At 49.8% G+C, this 22920-nt stretch overlaps 9 protein-coding genes across 9 annotated transcripts; 5 read left to right on the top strand and 4 right to left on the bottom strand.

Moving 5' to 3' along the window:
• Positions 1-3250: 3250 nt before the first annotated feature.
• Positions 3251-5560, top strand: INS49_012170 (uncharacterized protein; the record flags this gene model as incomplete). The annotated part of the gene is made up of 3 exons (XM_043172875.1): positions 3251-3349; positions 3503-4568; positions 4821-5560. 3 exons carry the CDS (start codon positions 3251-3253, stop codon positions 5558-5560), a joined length of 1905 nt encoding a protein of 634 aa, XP_043022172.1.
• Positions 5561-6369: 809 nt separating this feature from the next.
• Positions 6370-8218, top strand: INS49_012169 (uncharacterized protein; the record flags this gene model as incomplete). Its single annotated transcript, XM_043172874.1, has 2 exons — positions 6370-6390; positions 6896-8218. The coding sequence occupies 2 exons, from the start codon at positions 6370-6372 to the stop codon at positions 8216-8218; spliced, it is 1344 nt and encodes a 447-aa protein (XP_043022171.1).
• Positions 8219-8402: 184 nt separating this feature from the next.
• On the bottom strand, positions 8403-9880 carry INS49_012168 (uncharacterized protein; the record flags this gene model as incomplete). Its single annotated transcript, XM_043172873.1, has 5 exons — positions 8403-8678; positions 8751-8903; positions 8959-9548; positions 9604-9785; positions 9858-9880. 5 exons carry the CDS (start codon positions 9878-9880, stop codon positions 8403-8405), a joined length of 1224 nt encoding a protein of 407 aa, XP_043022170.1.
• Positions 9881-10568: 688 nt separating this feature from the next.
• On the bottom strand, positions 10569-11528 carry INS49_012167 (uncharacterized protein; the record flags this gene model as incomplete). The annotated part of the gene is made up of 3 exons (XM_043172872.1): positions 10569-10801; positions 11013-11287; positions 11368-11528. The coding sequence occupies 3 exons, from the start codon at positions 11526-11528 to the stop codon at positions 10569-10571; spliced, it is 669 nt and encodes a 222-aa protein (XP_043022169.1).
• A 1036-nt stretch (positions 11529-12564) lies between these two features.
• On the top strand, positions 12565-13286 carry INS49_012166 (uncharacterized protein; the record flags this gene model as incomplete). The annotated part of the gene is made up of 3 exons (XM_043172871.1): positions 12565-12571; positions 12876-13057; positions 13122-13286. 3 exons carry the CDS (start codon positions 12565-12567, stop codon positions 13284-13286), a joined length of 354 nt encoding a protein of 117 aa, XP_043022168.1.
• A 924-nt stretch (positions 13287-14210) lies between these two features.
• On the top strand, positions 14211-16526 carry INS49_012165 (uncharacterized protein; the record flags this gene model as incomplete). The annotated part of the gene is made up of 6 exons (XM_043172870.1): positions 14211-14720; positions 14783-15023; positions 15086-15154; positions 15223-15289; positions 15359-15738; positions 15826-16526. The coding sequence occupies 6 exons, from the start codon at positions 14211-14213 to the stop codon at positions 16524-16526; spliced, it is 1968 nt and encodes a 655-aa protein (XP_043022167.1).
• A 117-nt stretch (positions 16527-16643) lies between these two features.
• INS49_012164 (uncharacterized protein) lies at positions 16644-18289 on the bottom strand (the record flags this gene model as incomplete). The annotated part of the gene is made up of 4 exons (XM_043172869.1): positions 16644-17030; positions 17105-17215; positions 17286-17467; positions 17524-18289. 4 exons carry the CDS (start codon positions 18287-18289, stop codon positions 16644-16646), a joined length of 1446 nt encoding a protein of 481 aa, XP_043022166.1.
• A 931-nt stretch (positions 18290-19220) lies between these two features.
• On the top strand, positions 19221-20247 carry INS49_012163 (uncharacterized protein; the record flags this gene model as incomplete). Its single annotated transcript, XM_043172868.1, has 3 exons — positions 19221-19356; positions 19413-19649; positions 19736-20247. 3 exons carry the CDS (start codon positions 19221-19223, stop codon positions 20245-20247), a joined length of 885 nt encoding a protein of 294 aa, XP_043022165.1.
• A 196-nt stretch (positions 20248-20443) lies between these two features.
• On the bottom strand, positions 20444-22400 carry INS49_012162 (uncharacterized protein; the record flags this gene model as incomplete). The annotated part of the gene is made up of 4 exons (XM_043172867.1): positions 20444-20473; positions 21050-21670; positions 21855-22093; positions 22154-22400. The coding sequence occupies 4 exons, from the start codon at positions 22398-22400 to the stop codon at positions 20444-20446; spliced, it is 1137 nt and encodes a 378-aa protein (XP_043022164.1).
• Between the last annotated feature and the right edge of the window lie 520 nt (positions 22401-22920).

The following is a 22920-nucleotide window of genomic DNA, read 5'->3' as shown; positions in this document are numbered from 1 at the left end:
ATTAATTAAGTAAAATATATCTTTATTTTCTTTTTTAAAGAAATATTATAATATTTTTTACCTTTACTTTTTACTTTCTTTTTAATCCTTTTAAAGGTAATTTTATTATTAATAATAAAATAATAAATTTAATAAAATGTAAAATTATTATATTTTATATTTTTATTTCTTTTATTATAAATAATTTTTTTATTTTTTTATATAAATTTTATAATATTTTTATAAATAATATTTAAGTATTTTAAAATAAAACGGTGTTTTATTTTAACTTATATTAAAGTTAATAGTTTTAAGGTTAAATATAAGTTATAATTAATAATACTTTATATGCTTATTTTATAAAGGTTTTTTTAAGAAATTATATAAGATATATATTAATGTAAATAAAAAAGATTAAATTTTTAATTAAGATTGTATTTATGGGATTATTATATTTTATAAAGAGATTATTTTAATTTTTGCTGTATAATTAAGTACTTAACTTTTTAATTTATAATGCTATTAAAAGCGGCTTTTACTAGCCTTATTTATAATTATTATAAGGCTGTTATTATTTTCTTGATTATTAAGTTATAATTATGTTTAAAACTTATTATTATTAATATTATATTTTTTTAATGTTAGGTGTTTAAGCGTTTATTATTATATAAAGGGATTGGATGCATATTGCTTAAGAAGCACATGTATATAGATTAAAAACGAGACCACTTAGCATCTTTGGCAAAAGCATGAGGTCTGATCCACTGAGTCTACGGCACAACTTGAATACCTTTCAACACACGGCCACCCCACCATGTTCAAAAATTGTATCAACAGCTGCCACTAAAGCTGAATTCCATAAACGATTTACAGAGGGCTATGAAATCACCGAGTAGAGCACGAAAATTGGGAAGTGGTGGATCGACAATAGGACAGTGGGGGGGAGACCTTGAAGCATGGCGGCACTATGGAGGTTACCGCTGCGTACAAATTACTTTTGGTTCCGAAGGAAGCTGTTGACTACAGGAACTTTTTGATTCCTGTCGCTGCAGCCAACGTGACCCAGCTTCTTGCTGAAGAAACTCCAATCTCATCATATAGTCTTTCAGCAATCGACTTGGGCGGGAGACATGTTGAGGCGCGCTCCGACCGTGCTGAAGACAATACCCACGTTGTACCTACAAGCCCGACTTCGCGGCCCAAAGACACAGTTGGGAACGATGGCGCCAGAGTTCAGAGGACCACAAATATCGGCCCTCATGAGATTCAGCCACGAATTCTGAGGCTATCAGGGCTTATTACCACGGTCTCTCCAAGGAGTCACATCGATTTCGCAATCTGGCGCAACCTCGAGCACATTCTATCGGCTTGTGCTATACCACTCAAGCCACCATTGTTGGTAGAGCACCAGAACAAGACGTTAAGTGGTCCTGACACTGAGAATGACGTGGACGCGGGGGCTTTAACGTGTGGTGACTTCTCGGGCCATCGCCTATATACTTCTGCAGGCTTGTGGGTAAATTCGTTTTTCATTATCTCATTCATGCTGCCCAAAGGTAAGAAAGCAGACATTCTGCAGGGGCAAGACATCTTGGTAGCAGGTATGTGAGTAAAGTCGGAAATTTGACGGCTGTGTCTAGTTTTGCCTTTGAGTTCTTGATAAACATTGCGCAGCGGCTCGAACAGATCAAAACCAACGACTCTCACCTCTCGTTGCTAAAGACCAGGATCAAACGAGTCTGCAAGGGCCATCTCATCTGGCTACTACGCAAAGCTGAGGTCTTTCAACAGACAGCATGTCTGAAGGGAGACTATTTCGCGACTGGTAGAGCAGTACCCCTGGTGGAAGGGCTCGAAGAATGGGATTCAGAAGATTCTTTCGTCCTAAGGGATGCGGTAACCGACAATCCATTTCATATCATCAAAGCATGTAATTTCGTCAATTTCTATGAGGAAGATAGTGAGATCGGAATGGATTTCCTCAAGTCAATCTGTTTCCCTTGGGTTTCGATGCTCAGCAAGACTGATAAGAGAGGACAGTGCGCCTGGCCACATAAGAGCATCATAGGGCACGAAACGAAGATTTTTCGTCTGAAAGACCATGTATGGGTTTGGAGGGCTTTGAAATCTCTTCAGGAAAAGGGTGTCTGGAGTAAAGCAGAATGGAACGGCTCCAGAACGATAGACCGTACTGTCCAAACTGATGGTCAAGATGAGGAGCTTGAGGAAGATGATGAGGATGAAAGCTCAGAGCGAAGTGAAGATGAAACAATGTCTGAATCCGACACGAAAATGGTAAAGCTAATCAAAGCTTACGCTCCGATTGAGGTTCAGAGGCAGGCATTGCAGCGTTTCACCATTCTCGAAAACGACATAACGCAGAGACGAATGCTTCCCTCAAAGTGTTGATGAACCCTTTTGAGCGGCTGCTAATAATTGAGACAACGGGTGAGGACTTTGTCAGTATATATGCACACGAGAAACCACTATCTGAGAATATAGCAAGGGGCAGTACCAGTTCTCGGGAAGAAAAGGCCAAGTTGAAGCTTCCGTGGGCTCAGATTTGAAAGGTTGTATAATCTCAAATGCAGGGCGAAATTCTCTAACACGAATGAAGTACGGCTCCGTGTCTCTTGTGTGTATGTCGCTGATCTTTTCAATCTGGTAGTCTGTAGGGCCCATTTGTCTGCAGTTGGAAGTTGCAGTGCGGTTAGCATTTTGTAAATATCCCTCTGCAGAGGACAGGAGAAAAAACACCACCCTCGCCCAGTGCATTTCAGTCTAGAGGCGTTACCAGGTTCGATACGGGGTGGGCAGGCTTGAGGTTCATGCCTGTCTTCCGCAAATTAGGTAAACTCTCTTAGGAGTTACAAGAAAAAGGTGAAATTTGAGAAATGAATTGGGGAAAGAATGAGAAAGCGGCTAGACCCCATCAGCCGTATTAATTTTGCCAGTGCAAGTTGAGCCGCATTTGTCTACTCTGCCTAATCCAGCTGTAGCTGACGCACATGAGCGGGGTTGCTTATAGCCTCCAGGCATCAACCCTTCCTGGAGGCTGTTATTGATTATTAAAGCCCTCGCTTTCTGAACGATAGCACGAGACAGCCTGACCAGCAAAGTAACTTCAGTGAAGAAGCAACCTGCTAGAAGGAATATTATCAACCTTTGCTTAGAAATTCATTGGACAAAGACGCTTTACGCTCACAATCACGTACAAATAAAGATCCCGGGGCTCGAAGGATTGAACCGGAAGACGGAAAACTGAGAAGCAATGTCATACACCCATGGGAAAGAAGACAGGGACGATGCCGTTGAGAGGCGTTCGGAAGAGGCGACGCAACCACCCTCCCTCAGGTCTCCTGAATGCCAGGTATGTCACGACCTGATGCAGATGTTTGCAGCCAGCAAAGACAGGTCCCCTACCACAACGACCATCGTTCTTGGATCTTTCGAAGAAGCCCTCTCCACCAACTGCCAACGGCACAAGCCACTAGTTGAACGTTTCGTGGAGTACTGTCAACAGGCAGGGGCACGGAGGATGAAGTCCACGGATCTGGGGATTTTGTTCACGGGTGAACGACCCGAGATATTCGAGTCGGTTTCCAAACTGGGCTTCGGCCGGAGCCTTGTGCTTGCCAATAAGTCACCTTCACCCGCCGACCACGTCCGCAAAGGGCGCATCGTCGACCCCGAGTACATGGACCTCGGGATCCTCAAACACTGGAAGAGCCACTGCCTGACCTCCCACGGCACCAGGTGCCAGAATCCGATGAGGATCTGGCCCACCTGCGCGGCTTGGCTTGTGGACGTCAAGCAGAAGTGCGTTGTACGAGGCGACGACCCTACCGTCAGCTCCTCGCCCTTTGTGGCGCTTAGCTACCGCCGGGAAACCGAGCCCGGCGCCGGCGTCATGCCCGAGTCCATGCTGGGCCTACAGCGGCCTGGCATACTTGACGAAGAAGGGGCTAGCGGCTGGGTATCTCCCCTAGTCAGACACGCCATGTACCTCACCGCAGTCCTTGGTGAGCGCTACCTATGGGTCGACACCCTCTGCATAGTCCACGGCGATGGCACCACCGCCGAGCAGCTAGGTCTGATGGGTGCCATCTACGCTAGCGCCATGGTGGTCATCGTCGCCGCTGATGGCGATGCGCAGGACGGGATTGCGGGACTGAAGGGAATTCCCGAATCACTGCCGCGGAAATCCCAGCAGTGCCTCATACCGTTTGGGGATGACGAAACTATCGTCGCGCGGACCAACTCGCCGTTCTCGCTAATCCACGGTGGACCGTACTACGAGCGTGGCTGGACATTCCAGGAGCACAAGATGGCGAGCCGCAAATTATTCCTCAAGGACGGCCTGGCACACTGGGAGTGCCAGCACAGCCTTTGGCACGAGGATCTTGTTCGGGGAGTAGAGCTCGACAAATACATCGAGCCACGGCTCCGCGAGGTCCTGGCTGGATTCCCCATGCTCAGCAGCCTGAGCAACATAATCGGCAACTATAACGATCTGGAGCTCCGCTACGAGGAGGACGCGCTGCCTGGGATCATGGGCCTTTTGTCAGTGCTCAGCCGGTCGTTCACTGGTGGGTTCTTGTGTGGCATCCCGGAGACCTTTTTCGACCGGGCCCTTGGATGGCGGCCATTTTGGCCCCACACTGTCCTGACGCGACGAAAACCCTCAGACCGGCCTAGCCACTTGAAGTTTGCGTCGGGGTTGCCCTCTTGGTCATGGGTCGGGTGGAAGGGACTCGTTACACTGGGGGACGAAGCGTCCCGGATCAATCACAGGTCGCCATCCATCAGCGAGACACTGCCGATCACACATTGGTACACAGGAGAGTCTCCCACAACTGCTCCTCACGACCGTCGGGAAATACGGTCATCATGGTATGAGCAGAGAAGCGGCTGGAAGAAAAGCGCGGCAGATGTCGCCTCGCCACTACCAGCAGGCTGGACCCGTCGCGAGGTCAAGCCTGGAAGCACTTCGACGTTCAGGGACGAACCGCTCCTATGGCCAGAAGAGTGCGAAGGATACGTGTACAAACACAAGAACTTGCCTGATGAGGACTACGGTCCCACGGACACGTTCTTCTACCCCTTCCCAGTCCCTGACATCACGGAGGCAACTCCGCCTGACATGCCTGAGCAGACGAAGTATCTGTTCTGCACGACTTTGACAGCTCGCCTTTGGACCCGTGGGGAGAAGGTTGTCGATCGCAGGGTTATAGATACTGATTCAAGCCTTTGCATAAGTATACACGATGCGTCCGGCGACGCGGTCGGAGAGCTCCAGCTACATGATCACGATCAGCTGAAGCGGCTTGAAGACGCATCGGTAAGCACTGAGCTGGGTGTGCAGGTCGAGATTGTGGCGATCAATCGCGTGCGGACATGGGGGAATACTTTCATCGAGGAAGAGCAACGACGGGGTCTCCCTCAGTGGACTCGAGATGAATATACTGTCCTGTGGATAGAGAGGACGGGATCGGTCGCTTATCGCAATGCCGTGGGGTCGATCGAGAAGTCCAAGTGGGAGCGACTTGATCTCGAACAGGTGGAATTAGTTATGGGATAGTTTCTAAAGGGATTCAAGGGACAAGGATTTTGATTTTGATTTTGATTTTCTGATGTGAAATGAGTATTATGGCGTCCGTAGCTCTCAACCTCCAGTGGAGCAGTGCTACAGAAGATTCGTCCTCGGCTGATGACCAGGAGCCAGAACGGCTTCCTGGATATTGAGGCCTTAAGCCATTCCGTACTGTCCACTCCCTTGCATGGAGGGCTTTGTCGATGGAATTTAGGAGCCGCCCCTGTTCCATGCTCATGACGTATTTACGAGGTTGAACAAGAGGGGCCAGTCTTTGAAAAGCAATACATATTAGAGAGTACTATATTTTCCAGTGCCTTTATATACATCTCTGCGAGTCTGTCTCTTCAATAAGAAAATGCCAAAGGGAAAAGCATAATCTAGACGTGAGTGTAACTACTAAGTAGATCTATACTAGTAATGCTCCCCGAGCCAGACAAAAACTTAGTCGCTGTATGCTGTTCAAAGCTTGCGTGTCATCTGTACGATAATTACTGTGCAGAACTGTTTTACTTGCGGTCTAGGATTTCTTCTAGAGAACAGCGTCTGTTTGATTTGCTCACTAGGTACCAACGCAAGTCCAAATCTGTCAAGCAAAAGGGGGTCCCCACAGTGGTCTGATACTGTGCACACGTGTCGAACGACCAACGAAAACTCTGATAGGTCAGCAACGAATAAGCTACCTGGTCCTCCGCGGGAGTCCCCCGCTATGGATCAAATCAAGCGACTGGCCAATAGTGATGGGCACTGGATATCGTCCGACTTGCCTCTTCTGGTGCATCCTTCGACGCAAACACATGCAAGACACTGACCAACAGGTATGCATGTGGCTTAGCGTGCTCAAAATCCGAATACTGGGGACCCGAACACGAATACGCCCCACCCTTGCCTCGTCATGATTGACATCAGTCCGTAGTTTCTATAACTCCCTTCTGTTGTCTGCGCATTGGTCTCTCTTTTTTTTTTTTTTTCTCTTGAAAGGTCAGCCAATGCGGCCGAATCATTTGAGGTCAATTGGTCATCCACAATGGGCTCAAAAACCCTCGCCTTCGATTTCCCTGGAACGGTACCGCTGAGGACGGCCTCGTGGCCGTGGCTCGCTGCTTACGGGCTGCTGCTAGTCATTGCGATCCATGTTCTACGCCAACAACTCCCTCGAAATAAGTCTGAACCTCCTGTTATCTTTCACTGGATTCCATTTGTCGGAAATGCGATCTCTTACGGAACCGACCCTTGCAAATTCTACAAGCAATGTCGGAAACAGGTGTGTTGTGTGCTCTCTAGAGCGGGTGCAGATGCTGACCGGTGCTCCGCGACTTACAGCATGGAGATATCTTCACTTTCATATTATTTGGGAAGAAGATGACGGTATATCTCGGCCTCGAAGGCAACGAATTCATCCTCAACGGCAAGCTCGAAAACCTCAATGCCGAGGAGGTGTACTCCCCGCTCACCACCCCTGTCTTCGGTCGGGACATCATCTACGACTGCCCAAATGCGAAGCTCATGGAGCAGAAGAAGTTTGTGAAGTTTGGACTTACACAGCATGCACTGGAGACATATGTTCCGTTGATTGAAAACGAGGTGAACGGATTCCTCAAAGCTTCTCCCGCTTTCAAAGGTCGCTCAGGAACATTCGACGTCCCGTCCGCGATGGCTGAGATTACCATCTTTACCGCGAGCCGAACCCTGCAGGGAGCAGATGTACGAAAAAAGTTGTCAGGGGAGTTCGCAGAGCTGTACAATGAGCTTGATCTTGGTTTCAGGCCCATCAACTTTATCTTGCCATGGGCGCCACTGCCACACAACAAACGACGAGACGCTGCACGCATTCAAATGGAGTCTGTCTACAAGGATATCATCAACGAACGCCGAAGGTCAGGTCAAAGTGTCGAGGACAAGGAGGCCGACATGATGTGGCACCTGATGAGCTGCTCCTACAAGAACGGACAGCCAGTTCCCGACGAGGAGATCGCCGGCATGATGATCACGCTTCTTATGGCAGGCCAGCATTCGTCCTCTTCCAGCAGCTCATGGATCATGCTCCGCCTGGCCTCGCGGCCCGACATCGTGGAGGAGCTGTACCAGGAGCAGGTGCGAAATCTCGGCTACGACGGCACCCAGCCCTTCCAGTATTCCGATATCGACAAGCTTCCGTTGCTCCAGAACGTCATCAAGGAGACGCTGCGGGTCCACGGCTCCATCCACTCCATCATGCGAAAGGTTATGAAGCCATTACCGATCCCAAAGACAGACTACGTTATCACTCCCGACCATGTCATGGTTGCCTCCCCCATCGTGACACATCTGAGCGACGAGTTCTTCCCGAAGGCAGGAGACTGGAACCCTCGCCGCTGGGAGAGTCGAGTGGAGGAGGCTGCAGACGAAGGCACTGTGGACTACGGGTACGGAGAGGTCAGCAAGGGAGTCAAGAGCCCGTACCTGCCTTTCGGGGTCGGCCGCCACCGATGCATCGGCGAGAAGTTCGCCTACGTCAACCTGTGCACCATCATTGGCACCTTGGTCCGGAACTTCAAGTTCAACACGCTCGACGGCAAATCTCATGTCCCGCCAACGGATTACGCGTCCCTTTTCTCCAGGCCAGAGGCTCCTGCGGTTATTCGCTGGGAGCGACGGTTCCCCTAAGTCTTCCGGGTTGCTGATTGCTCAGTCCACAGCTGGAAGTCATGTCACGGTTTAATACAGTGCAAGATTCGGAATTGTAGATAGATCATAATCCTGATAGATAGAGCTTGCCACTCGATAGATCTCTGCTAATATAATGTTCTGACGCTATCTTCCACCCACGTACTGAGACATCTCTAGTAATCTAACCGTATCGATCTTCCCCCGAACCCCTCACCCTCTCTCTCATCGCCGCCAGCAGCTCCGCTTCCATTTGGTCTACGTTCACGCCCTGTTGCTTAAGAGCTTCCGCCACCTCGTGTGTTTTTCTCTTCCTCTGCCTTTCCCATATATACCAGGCTGCAACCACGCACATCGTCAAAGGAACCACTACCACCCAGTAGAGCCAGAATCTTGGCGACACTGCTGACGACAAGTCTGCCGAATCGTGAAAGTCGAAGAAGGTGGTAGACAGAATGGACTTTTGAGCAATCATGAGTGCTTAGCGTCAGGTCTATCAGTGTGCCACGAGCAGCAAATGAAGATTACTCACTGCTACGTAAGCTCCGGGCAGGAATATTGCTCCAAGTAGGGACAAGGCCTTCATCGCGGTTGAGTCATTTTTGCTGGCGTAAGCAAGCGCTCGTTGTTCTCCAGCGAGTCTCACGGTGAGCCGGTTCTCCTGCCTCGCAATGAGATTAACCAACTGTGTCTGCATGTCAGCTGGGCGAGTCTCTTCTCAAGGACAAGGTTGGACTGACTGCATCTTGCTGCATGCTTAGCCGCATCAGGGTCTTATCCATATAGATGCTGAGGCTCTCAAAACGCTGTTCAAGGAAATCCACTCTAGACCCAAACCTCTGGTGCGTCTCAGCCACATCCTTGGTGTTTGAAACTTCAGGGCCCAGTCTTCTCAAGCAGGCACGGAATGACTGAAGTATGCGGATATAGTCCTTTGGAGCTTTCCACAGCACCTGAGCGTGACACTCAACGATGTCCCGGCGGAGGAGCTCAGTATGGAGCTCAGCCAGATGAAGGCTATCATCTGTTGGATGTTCCAACTCCTGTCCGAGCTGGTTTTCTATGCTCCGCACCCAGGCCCTAGCTGTTCGCTGCCTGAGCTCGGTGCCTGCCATACACTCCATTTCGAAGATTATGAGCGGTATCAGCAGCGGGTGATAAGTATTATCAGCGCATTGCTTAAGAGAGTCCAGCACATCTGCCATCTTTGACGAGCCGGTCCCTTTGTAGAAACCCGTTGTCATGTTCTCTTCGAAATCATGGCTGAGGATCAGCTCCCAGCCGCGAGTCCTGCGCATTTTCTCAACGTCGGCCTTTCTGAAGATAATATCTGGAGATTTTTAGCTGAGCGTCTTTGTATTCTTCCTGTTATTTCGGAGTGTCACCTAGGCGTTTCTTTCCATTCCTCTGGACGAATTCCCACCAGAACAGGGGCCCAACACCTGCAGTCAATTCCAAAGCATTTGTTGGCAATTTCAACTTTTTTATCATGGATTCGTAGTGCAGAGGCGGCAAGCTGATCGTGTCGGGACGGAAAGTGTCAGGGTGTTTCGCATTGACTTGGAGGCTGAAGATGTAGTCAGCGATTTATCACCTCCATAATCCGGCTAGAACACGGTCCTAAGCCCGTCTGCACTACCATAATTTGACTTTGGCTGCCATCTTGACATCAGCTCTCAATGTTGGAGGGCGATAGACTTCCTGGGACTTTTTTAAGCATTGTTTCAAATCTCAACATCTTGCATGACGTCCACGGCTGACTCACCATTTCAAAGCCGTCTATGAAATTTTGGAATTCATCCAGAGGGAGGGGCTCTTGCTCTACCGTATTGCAATCATTATCCTGTTTCCGCACCATTGTTAGATACAAATTTATGTACAAACAACATACGTGCATGTGAGCATACAGTGTATAACAGCATCTTCAGGTAGCTTGTTTCCTCGGAAACTGTTTTACAACGTTGAAGCTGTCGTGTGAACATATGTTGCTCCATCACTATGTAGTCTGATGAGGATATTGAATATGTACGCGTAGCGTTCAACAAGCCGCCTTCGAGAATTCTGACTAATATCACAACTTGAGGCAGAGCGAAATGGAAGAGTGAGTTGTGAACCTGAGTCCTCGTTGCGTCTCGTGAAAACCTTTCGGTGATCCGCAGCGTAAGCGCTATCCCGGATTTGGAAGCAACACATGCACGTGCTTCACTGGCAATGTGACCTTGGGAGTTTATAAGCATCCTCGAGTGACATATCCCACGTTGAGTTGGCCTGATAGACAGCAAAAGAATTAAAAGTAGCAAGTAGATCATACTCAGTACAGAAGGGAACGGGGGAAAAGCATTTTTAGATCTCAATCATCGTCCTCTCTTGCATCTCCCAAGCCATCACCCATGATGACGAGTATATATTGCCCATCAAGCTGGGGAACATTTTCGACATTGATGATATTTGTGGACCAGTTGAGTCTCTGCTTCTCCAGCGCCGAGAATTTCTCTGTTGAGCTGGCACTAAGTGCACGCCTAGCAACAACTAGCTGCTGTGGCTTTCGATCCGGTGCCTTTGCGGCAAGCATGTCTGGGTTGACTAGATAAGGGCATTGTATTAGCTAAATATCTTGATGGAGAGTAACATCAACTGGAAAGAGCTTGTTTTCTTACATGGAAAGCTTACGGCGGCTGATAAGCCACTTGATGCTATTGCTGTTGTATTGACAGTCCAGGAAAAGGAATCTGTGGTGCCAGCATTAATTAAAATCTTCGTCTGGTGCTAGGATTTAACCGCGAGCAGTACTCACTGAGGGGTATTGTATTCTCTGGTAAAGCAGCCTGATCAACTCCATTGGGAATATCAACATTCATGTTGAAGGGTGTTGTTGCAGCCACACTGAACCGCAGGCCATCCACAAATTCTGCCTCTTGAATGCCAGGGCCGCCGGTGATGTTGACTGTCCGTGTGGCACCCTGTCCGTATTGTACGAATATGTTGGAGTTGTCCACGGACTTACGTCCCAGCAGCATGTATTCGCCGTCTAAAGATGTCATCTTGATAATACGGGTCTTGTTTTCCGACCTACACGATGAAGATTAGATACAACACAACAAACGGAAATGTTTTATTGTGAACTTGGTACGCAAGAGGACAGCACATACACATGAACGTTTCTTTGCGCCTCTGAGACGATCCATGCCTTGCCGTCGGGTGCCAGTTTGCCGACGAAAGTATTGGAAACATCGAAGCCTTCCTGCTGTAGGGCAACCGGGTCGTAGGGCAACTCAATCTTGGCAATGAGATCTTGGGCCGTCTCGTTCATCTTGATGACCCAGCTATACCTCGAAAGATTGGTGAAGCCTTCTCCCGAGGACCCTTTGACGAAGTTCCCAGGAAGCGGTGAGGTATTATTGGTCACGACGAGTGTACGGTTGGTGGGGAGAACAAATCAAGAGCGAGGCCGTCCGTGAAGTCCTGGTCTGTTCGAGCCATCTGTTATTCGAGGGGGTCAGTATTACTGTCATACACGCAGTGCCATTTCTAAAGGGACATCAGGAGCGGTGTATCACTACTACATAGACTGACCTGGCCGAGAACTTGGATAGTATCCCCGAAATTTGCCAAGGGGTCATCTTGACCAAGCGCGAATGGAACAGAGACCCCTAGAGTAAGGCAGAATACGAGCCAGATACGACGCAGTGGCGGAGCAGCCATGAAATTTACTGGAGAAAGAGACACGGTCTGAAATTTAATTTCAAAGGCTTCTTCTTCCAATGCTGATCGTATCAACCATTTTGCTTACATCGGGCCGGACCTCATATTTAATGATCTCTTGAGCAAGTAAGAGTCACTCCTTTACGGCCTAGTCGCCCATCACCAGACAGACGATGGCTTCGTTTTCCGCGCGCACGAGCCCATGCAGTCTCTCAAGTGCGCCAGGCTGAGGCGTGCCAGGGAGAGAGACCAACTGCAGGGACGGTTTGACATTTGTGGTTTCACCCACAAGGATGATGGTGTGCACGGACTTGCTGACTTCTTGACAGGTCCTTCAAGCTGGTGAACATCGGTCCGGGATCTGATGGGTTGAGTCTGGGGAAGTGATGTCCCCACGACAATCCTAGTGGATGGAACAGCAAATTGCCGACTTAGTCGCCTGAAGTTTCTAAAGATAGGTTTTTATCCAGGGTCGAGGTGCAGCTCGGATCACGGAAGACTGATTTGCTACGGACAGAAATGGGCCGTGCAGATCTCAAGTAGCTTGGAAACAATCTTGGAAAAGCTTAGGTCAACTTGACACGCCTGGCTCCCGGGAACCTGGCCCCGCCAGGTTGCTGATAACAAGGGATCCTAGTGTCTGCATGTCATGTAAGTCGTAGGACACTGCACCCGTGCGGCAGAGAGGAGAGAGTGCAAGAAGCCAAATTACTTCGTCGATGCTATCCTTGACTTTGTTTCTTTCCGAATCTCTTAGACCAAAATTTGGATTCCTCTGGGGACTGCCACACCCACTAGGCCCTGTCGATTCCTCTACATTTGGGCACCAGTCAGGCAGACCACCATCATTCATCAATCCCGTGGTTGTCCAGAGAGGATGAAGCCACATACTCGAAGAAAGGGCCCGCCCCCTTCTCTTGATCTCAGAGATTCCCAGAACGAAGTCATCGAACAGTTCGATCGACTGACACCAACGTCACGGACACCAACGTCACGGACACCAACCTTACGACGTACACCTACACCAGTCCGAGCAACTGCGACACCTATCCAGATAGTACCAGTAGGAACACCAACCTCCACGAGCTTCACAGCCTCCACAAGCCCGACGCGTGCAACAACAGTCACTATCAAGAGGTGCGTAATTTTTTGGAAGCGTGGGTAGTGTAGACTTCGCTAATCAGCCCACGTGCTCCTCCAGTTCACTCACGGGATCAACCAGTCCAACTGTGACGGCGACAGCTTTCATCAGTTCCCAAGCCCCAACACAAACAGTCACAGTCACAGCAGACTTGGAGTCGTTGACCTTGTCCAGAGGCAGTTCAACATCCACCATCACAGCGACAGGCACAACCGCCGCCACTAAAGCAGCACAAGGCGGTATCGTGCTCTCATCCGCGGCCGTCGGGGTTCTTGCGGGCTTTGGGGCTCTGGCAGCTGTCTCGGTTGCCATAGCTCTCGGAATTGTTCTGTTGAAGCGGCGGAGGAGGTTACAAACGAAACAAGAAACATAGATGCCAATACGAGGGCTACGTAAGCTTATAATTAGACTTTAGATCTAGACGCGTGTACTCATCAAGTCAATACCTGATTTAATCGCCATTCTAGCAAGTCTTTCATCGAGCACTTCTTGTGGTGCCTCGTCAGAAAGGAAAAAAGCATGAACGCCTGGGGGCAAAAGTACGCGTATCCGTGTCTTGCTGCGGGCGGGCGGCCGACCAATTGACTGAACAGGTTCGTGTGGGCCCGAATTAGAATGAAACATGTTCGGGCTCTTGTCAGTAGCGCGGATCTTTCAGAAACTTAAGTTTAGCTTCTAGACTACCAGTCAGTGTGGTCAGGGAGAGTGTTCATCCTCAAACAGCAGCTAGCTCAACGCCTCGGCGCAACGCGGCCACATCTCGTATTTACGAGCACCCCGAGGACATGATGATCTTCCCAGCTTAGCCACTTCAGCTGTTCAGGCCTTCCAAGCTTCAAGCTACTAGTATATGGAACTAGTCGTATTGGGTTTCACATGCCACTCGGGTTGTCTTGATGAAACGGGAAAGGAACAGCAGTGAAGGGGTGTAGGGCCTCAGCAGAAGAGATGAAGCCGTGTTTTATACGAAGTTCTAATTATATCGTGCCTCTGAAATGTACTGCTTCATCTTGGGCAACGGCGTGTAAATCCCATCGTCCGCGAGACTGACCTTGACCTTAAGCCAGTCCAGGTCAGCGTCAGTGTCCCCGACGGCAAACCTACGTTTATCGTCCTGCTACCACCGGAGTAGTATTTCCTACCTCAATCATGAACACACCCGAAGAAGTGCCCATCGACCGCCGGCGGTTCACGACCCTCGAAGGGTGGCGCGAAGTTGGCCGCGGTGTGTTCGTACCGGCAGGATCAACCATCTCGTCCGTTGCGTTCAAGTCGAACCGGAATTCACGATTTGATCCAGAATGGGGCCGATTCGATGACAATGATTCCATCAAGACAAGAATCTCCAAGGCTGAAGAGCAAAGACGGACCTTTTCCCAGTCCCCAAGCAACATTAGGAGATTCTCCTCGCGGTCTCTTGCCAATCCCTTCATCTCTCCAGAGGAACTTGAAGCGGATGCGGAGGCAGAACGACCAACTGCTGATTCTGGCACACATGACGGTGTCCTCGATGTAGAGCAACAGCCACGATCGGAACAGCCGTTCCATATTTTCAACAGAAGGCAAAAGTGGTTCGTAGTTATCATCATCGGTGTTGCTGGCCTCTTCTCAGGACTGTCTTCAAACATATACTTTCCATCTTTGGACGCGATCGCCAGGGTACAGTGCCATTGAATTCCGTGAGCTATCATGTATCTTGGTCTAGCTGATATGGTTTTCAGGACCTGCGCGTCAGTCTTGCTGAGGTCAACTTAACCATTACCTCCTACCTCGTCATCCAGGGCATCTCGCCGCTTTTCTGGGGTCCATTGTCGGATACCATAGGACGAAGACCGATCTACATCGCCTCCTTTTCGGTCTACATCATTGCCAATATTATCCTTAGCTTCTCGCCAAATTTTCCTGTTCTTTTGATTGCCCGAGGTCTACAGTCCGCAGGAAGCGCATCAACTGTCAGCATCGGTACGTGTTCACTACCGAAGATGAACCTGATTGTCATGGCTGATTCCGATCGTGGGTAATAGGCAACGGGGTGATTCAGGATATTGCCACACCTTTGGAACGAGGGAGCTTCATCAGCTTCTACCAGGCTAGTGAGTTCTGTCCCCAACTGTCGATACTACCGCCCCTTGGATATAACCTAGGTAATTGACTTTTGCAGTCCGAAATTTTAGCATTGCCATAGGCCCAGTCCTAGGAGGACTCCTGGCCAACTTCCTTGGATTTCGGTGGGACACTTGCAACAAACCAGTACTACTTTGCATGGAAAGGTGACACTGACAGTGAAATCTTGGCAGATCCATCTTCATCTTCCTCACCATCCTCTCCAGCCTCGTCCTTATCTTGCTGCTTATCTACCTCCCCGAGACCCTCCGCCGAATCGCCGGCAACGGCACGTTGAGACTCTCAGGCGTTTATCAGCCATTTATCCGCAGGCTGATCAGAGAGCCGGACTATATGGAAGACCCAGGAGAAAAGCCAGAAGTGCCAAAGGTCACTTTCAAGACATTTGCAGCTCCCGTAAAGCTGCTTGTGGAGAAAGACATCATAGCCCTGTTGGTCTCGGGAGGCATGGTCTATACAATATGGAGTATGGTAGTGGCAAGCACGACAGGTATTTTCCAGGACCGATTCGGGTTGAACGAGTTGATGCTGGGTTTGGCTTTCTTGCCTAATGGTGAGTAGGAAACACCTCGTGAACGCGAGAGTCGTGGGTCCACACCACGCCATGCCAACTAGCACACTGACATGCATCACCACGCAGGCTTCGGTACCATCGTGGGCTCCTCCGTTGCCGGAAAGCTGATGACCCGAGAGTTTGTCCGCTATGAACAGCGGTATCTCGCAACTCATCCGGACGCCGTGCCTCCATCAAAATCAAGGAAGGCATTCGCCCCCGACTTTCCCATGTACGTTCCCGTCTGGCACGACTCCGACCACTCCACTCTGCTGAAGCCCATTTTCCTCAACTTCGCACCAGGGCTGTGGCTTCAGTGGTACTTACCCAGACTCTTCAACAGTGAGCACGCCCGACTTCGCTATATGCCCTGGATCACCCTCATATTTGTGGTTTCAACCGCCATCTACGGATTCACAGTCCTGCCCACCGACCTGCTACCACCGCAGGCCGCCAGCCCAGCCTGGGTCGTCCTTCCGCTTTCCCTCCAATTCCTCATAGCCGCAACTTCTAATGCCGTGTTCGCAATTAATACCACACTTGTGTCTGACCTTTGCCCGGGCAAGGGAGCGAGTTCCACGGCCATTAACAACCTGGTGCGATGCAGCATGGCAGCCGTCGGTGTTGGTTTGATAGAGTCAATGCTTGCACTTGTGGGCCGCGCTGGGACATTTGTGGCGCTGGCGCTGCTTGTGTTGTGCATGTCGGCAATATACGCGATGGAATGGTATTGGGGGATGCAATGGAGGCAAGAGAGAGAAATGAAGAAGAATATAGAGAAAATGTAGACATAGAATAGAGGCGGTGATTATATTTAGAATATAGATCTGCACACCGACGGCATCACCGCCATCGTATTGTCTTTCCCCAAGGTACCTAGGTATCTTGGTTCTTGCCAATATTCTCTAGGACTCGACCTTTTCTGCCTCAACAGCATTCTCTTGGCTCACATTCACGTCTCTCTTTCCTGTCTCCCGAGCGCTTGGCACATCTCTAACGTGCATCCCTTCCAAGACGTGGTTAGGAACCACTGCACCCTCCTCCCTGTGGTCGTAGTTCGTATCCTTGATATGATAAATGCCAAGGTAGTAAAAGCTGCAAATGCCGATGGCATAAAACAACAGTATGCCCCCTGCCTCGGCAATGAACGGGATCTTGATGGAGTCAAGGCCGAAACAGATGGCTTCGCCCGCACCAAGAACTCCACGAAACACGCCAACATAATGCGTGAGCTTTTGGGGAGAGTTTGTGATCGCGCCAATCCAGTAATAGACGATGTTATGCCAGAGTTGCTAAGATCACCACGTCAGCTCCTGACATGATGACAGTGCAAGTACTGCCGGCCACAGTGAGCGGGGGCACTTACAGAAAATACCCAATTGAGCATAAACAGAATGAATATCCAGCCAAATCTCGGCTCATCCCAGTCAGTCGGATCAGTAGGCGACGAGTTTCTATCATAGTTTCGAGTTCGGATCTGAACTTAAGTGAGCACAAGCGTGATGGCAGCTGGAATAAAGTAGAGAAACAAAATTAGTGGTCCTTACCATCTCCCACACCCAGGCAGCCACCAAAGGAACAGAAACAGTTGTCAAGCCAATGAGTCCACGCTTTCGCCTGCCCCAGGTCTCATGGTCTAGAATCGATCGCAACGCCCATCCAGCCGGGATTTGAAGACAGACAGCAACGAATGACAGTAATGAGCGCGTTCTGAGGTTGTTCAAATGGGCTAGACCAGGCCAGGTCAGAAAATCAGACACGCGTCGCGCATTAGATGTTACTCACCATTAACCGAGCCACTGTACACCAAGAAGCCCTCAGATGGAAAGAAAGCGGGCACCATGATCAGCAGCACGGGATCCGTGAAAATCATCAGGTTCGACTTCAGCTCCGCCCAGGCACCCCGGGGAGGATGGACTGCAACCACGGACCCATCATCGCGCCTCAGGCCCTGCGGGCGGAGCAGCAGCAGGCCACAGAGCCCACCGATGATCATAATCACGATGAAGGCTATGTAGACCGACCGGGGGACGCCCGCGACCGTGGCGGAGTTCCTGTTGATAATGACAGGGATGATGCCGCCAATCACAGACCCCAGCGCTTGCATGTTCATCAGCATGGTAGCAAAGGAGCCCTTGTCGCGCTCCTCGGGGTACGCAGTCGAGATATACCCGGCCGTGATGAACACCATGCCAGCACCGATACCAATAATTGGCCCTGCTGCATAGGGATATCCCTTGAGGCCCGTCTCGTCATAGTACCACAGCGAGCCGACGTACACGACGTACGTCTGGACGCCGATGCACATGGTCACGCCGGGCCCGAGCTTGTTCAGGATGCTGCCACCGAACGAGGACGAGAAGAACCACACGGAGCAGAGGGTGGCGTTGACGACCTGGACGACCTGCGCTGAGTCGGGCCTCCCGCCGCCGGCGCCCAGCAGGTTCAGTGCGATGTACATGCCCGCGGATGCGCCGACGCAGACGCCGCTGATTATGTTCTGGACCCAGGGGCTGCGGTACCGCAGTTGTGGGAGATTGAACAGGCCCATGGTGACCGTGGGCTGAGGGCTTACCAAGAAGAGGTAACTAGGAAAGGGTGAGACAAAGCAAGACGAATGTCGAGGAAGAGAAAACAAGACGCGTTTGAAGAAGCATTATCAGTGGTTATAAAGGTGTCACCTATAGAATATCCTTTCCTGGCAAGGTGACCGTAAGCCGGTCAATATGCATTACAAGTGTATACTGGAATTGTCTCTAACGGGGGGGGGAGAATCTGTACGCAGGATAGGAATCTGTTGTTATTAGCCCGAGATAAGCTTCTCAAGGTTAGTGCACATTTCTCCAAATTCTAGTGATGCCTAATCGGCGGCACATCTGGGCAGCAGCATGCTTGGACTCTTTTCGATGAGATTGCTGGTCGCTGAATCCTTGGTTGTCCTACAACAATGCAAGTCAAGGCGGGCGAAATGGGGTTACAGGCGATCTCACTTCATATTTGATAGCCGTGTCCTATCCAGAGGGTGGATCATATCACAATACACCCAGGTAACTCATATCCTCTATGGTGCTAAGCGTTCTACTGTCTTAGTAAATAAATTCTCATAAAGGTAGCGCTTTAGGCGAGGGCGGCAATTCTTTTGGATGAAGGTAACACTTCTTGTGGGGGCGTTCCGGGGTGAGCATAAAGCGGAGAGTCCTGCGTCTTACTGGTCTCCTCGGTCTTCCAGTATCAATATCGCGGATTACTTCCCTGCGAACGTGCATGATGGGGTAGCAGCGGTTCTAATTTGGCCCCTCAATTGGCTATCAGCGTAGTACGATCGGCTCTGTGATCTTGGCAATGCTGTGTGACGCTGATCCATGATAGAGTCAAGGGGAAATCTTGGACAGCTCATAAACTTGCTAAAGTCTCAAACTACGTGGTGCAAACACATGTCAGCCCCTCATCTCTTTTGTTCGCGCTGGAGGTAATTCGGAATCATGGCGCCCAAGCTGACCGACGAGGAGAAGTACCCGGAGCTGTTCCAGCCTGATGCCAATATCGATCGACGAACATGCCGACGTACTATGCCGATGGAGGTCCTAGGCCTGGGGCTCTCTAGAACTGGAACCACATGTGAGTCTCCTAGAGTACAGTTTTACTCTTTGGTAATTGAAGGCTCACTATCGCAGCGCTGCGGCACGCCCTGATGATCTTAGGGCACACCGAGGTGTACCACGGTTTTCGGCAGTTCAACAATCTCAGCGAGTGTGCCTTTTGGATCGAAGGCTTTAAGGCCAAATATGATCCAGCACCGGGTCAGAAACCATTCGGTCGTGAGGAATTCGACCAGCTCCTTGGGCATTGTTCAGCCGCTTGTGACACACCTACCAACGCTTTTGGGCCCGAGCTGGTTGCCGCGTACCCAGGTAAGTGTATCTGGCAAGATACCGCGCTCAAGTCGCAGAAGCTTGTCTGCATACCTCGTAAAATGTGACTAACTTCTATTGAATAGATGCGAAGGTCATCTTGGTGGACAGAGACATCTCAAGCTGGATGAGAAGTTTCGACGAGACCATCATCGAGTGGTTCTTTGAAAACAAAGTTCTCCGGGCCCTCTCAATCCTGAGAGCACCTCAAGTCGCGGAAATCGATGATGTGATGCTGGTATGGCTCAAGTACGTCTTCAAGTGTCGCAACAGGCAAGAGTTCCGGGCGAATGCACGAGCCGTGTACCTCGACCACTACAAGACAATGCGGGAGGTAACGCCTCCAGAGAGGTTGCTTAACTTCAGACTCGACCAAGGTTGGGGGCCGTTGTGTGAGTTCCTGGGAAAGCCAGTGCCGGATGTTCCCTTCCCGCACTGTAACGACACGCAGGCGTACCATGAGCAGCTTGAGGTTGTGGTAAGGAGGGCAGCTCGCCGGATGCTGCAGAATGCAGCGCCGTATATTGTCGGGACACTCGCCATGATTGCAGCAATTTTGATCAAATACAGGGGATTCCGTACGAGAAGATTGAGTTAATGATATTATAAATTTATATTGTCTATCTAAGCATATATCTTTATTAAAAGACTCTCATTTCTCACTATATGTATTTAAGTTGTTGAAGTAAAATAGTAAATGAAATACAGCAAGAGAAAAGTTAAAGGGAAGAAGGGAACTACTTCTGCAGGTTTCTGATGAGTGATATTTTCGCCTACCTTATTAGTTGCCCCTCTCAATCTTGCTCCATCACGGAGATGGTGCACTGCAATCGACACACTAGTATAGCCACAGTGACCAAAAATTCAGAATTATCCGGGACTTTTCTGGAAAATACAGCGTAACCTATATAGCCGTGCCGTCACAGTCACTGTGGTTATATCTTCCTTCCTGGATGAAAGTCTGTGCACATTGTGGTTGTGCCTTCCTTGAGATCTACAATCTAGATTCTTTCAGGCATGTAGGTAAACTCTGCATAAGCATCATCTAGTTGTGAATTCCATGAAAACAACAATTGACCTTCTCTTTGAGACAACGCATGCCCCTGGGCTATGCCTTTGGGAGTGCCGTAGGTTTGGGTCCTCGGCATCCAAGGGGCACCCCCTGTTCTGCAGGTCCACAGTCCTCACAGACTATAGAGAGCCTGTCTTTTCTGGACTCAGGGTGATCATTCCGAGGACCTGCCTTCGCCGAACGTCCATGACCAGTCGTGATCAACTGTCCAGTTCCAGGTGTACAGACAACAGACGCGAACCTCCCGCAGAAATCTTCATCGTCAATGGGCGTAGCTCCCGATGCTCGTATAGGTTTGTCACTAACACCTATAATGGGCAGTCAGTACCTGAAAATCAATCACAGAATAAACATATGCAGACTTGCCTTTCTTGATGAAATCTTTGATAAACGTGTGCGAAATTTGCGTCCATTCCTCTCCATCGGGTGTTCCATCGTCCCTGTAACGCGTCTGCTTGAGGAAAGGGACACCTGCTGACATGTTCTCGTCGTCCAATGGGTAGGGGTCGTCCTTGCCTTTACCACTCGTGTTCCAGACTAGTTCAACTGATCCATTGAACCCGTGCTTGTACGCCCACCATTCGCCAGCCTCGCCTTCATCGTTGTATCGATTTGGTCCGGAGAATTTGGGAGGGGTAATCACCTGGACAAATCCGGTCCAAAACCCAGTAAGTACGTGGAAGCACTCATGCGCAAGAGTTGCCGCTAGCTGGAAAACACAGCGCTCATAATGTATCTCGTAGTTTTTGGTGAACTTTCCCATCTCCTGGTAACTTCTGCGATACTCCTGGAGGTCAAACTCAGCCGCAGCAACCACCGTTGAATCATTGCTCTTTTGAGCCTCCAGAACGTCCCCCTCAAGCCTTTCCAGCTTAGATTGCCACTGTTGGGTATGTGACCTCTTGTACTCTGCCATGCGTATCTTAAGCGCGCACATTCTTTCGAAAAGCTATGAAATGCAGTTAGCACTCTAAAATCAAGCTCAATGTGGTGTTTGAACCTGCCTCGGAGTGTATCGAGATGCGAGCCGCTGATGCCGGGTCATATTGGTTGATATTGGTCCCCCAAATGAACCTGGTAGTCTCTCCGTAAGATGAGCAGAGGGAGGGGGAGATATACACGTCAGGAAAAACGGTACTCAAGTGGTCGAGCCACTTGCTGATGGTATCGTGCATTTCGGGACCATAGACCTTCAGGTCTCCGGCTGTACTCTTTTTGTACCCATCTTCCCTTTCCATGAAGTCCACGATGCCAATACTGTAAGTGACCATTGCATCCCGAGTCCGGGTTCGGCCGAGAACACGCATCGCGGCGTTTAGACTTGCGCGCATCTCAAGGTGCTCTAACGATCCTTGCGGGACTTGGATAGAGTCTTCACGTGAATCAGCACTTCCTCGGAATACTCTCAGAGCGTCGGACTGGACAGCATAACGGTCGTATAGCGAGTCATTGCTGCTTCCCGAGGAATCAGACCCGCTACTGATAACCCTCTTTGTGGAGTTCGGGGAAGTTGTCGACGTCGGCGAGTGGGAGCTTTGAGGACGTCCTGGGGCGGCCTGGTTGGTGGCATCGTGTATTGTGTCCTCATGTTGCTTGTCTGCATCGTGTTGCTTGTCCCTGTCGTGCTTCTTCGTAGCATTGGGCTTCTCAGTATCGTTGTTGTTCTCCGAGTCATCCATCGTATGTGTGGGAATAAGCCCAAGAGCGTAGTAGAAGTGAAGTAGCAAAGATTGGCGAAGGGCTTGCGATAGGATACTCAGAGTTGACAGTTGTGGATGCACACCCAAGGAATTGGATAGACAGGGAACGCATGCACCTGTTTCAATTTGGTCATGATCAAGAAGAGGGTTTGAGGTAGAGCTGTAGAAATTTTGAAATGATCGTGTGGGTTCCTTGAAACTTCACTTCTAGCTTCACTGGTCTCTATTCACCCAACTGACATCTATAAAGCGGTTACAGTATATGTATACCTCCGTATATCACCACTCCATTGAATGACCTCGAGGTGAATGACCTCGAGGTGCACAACTAAGATGCAATACTCTCAAGTCAGTCTTGGAGAGCTGACTACTCTCATCCTCACAGAGTTATCCCATAGGAGGTTATCTCATAGAAGATTCTCTCGTATGAGGTTATCCTATAGGAGATCAGGGCACACTCTGAAGACTTAGACCTTAAGGCGTTGGTCACGTCAACAGT

This window comes from Diaporthe citri (assembly GCF_014595645.1).
Source record: "Diaporthe citri strain NFHF-8-4 chromosome Unknown scaffold_6, whole genome shotgun sequence".
NCBI classification, from domain to species: domain Eukaryota; kingdom Fungi; phylum Ascomycota; class Sordariomycetes; order Diaporthales; family Diaporthaceae; genus Diaporthe; species Diaporthe citri.
Note: the sequence above shows the minus strand (reverse complement) of the source record. Positions and strands in the feature narration are given on the sequence as shown.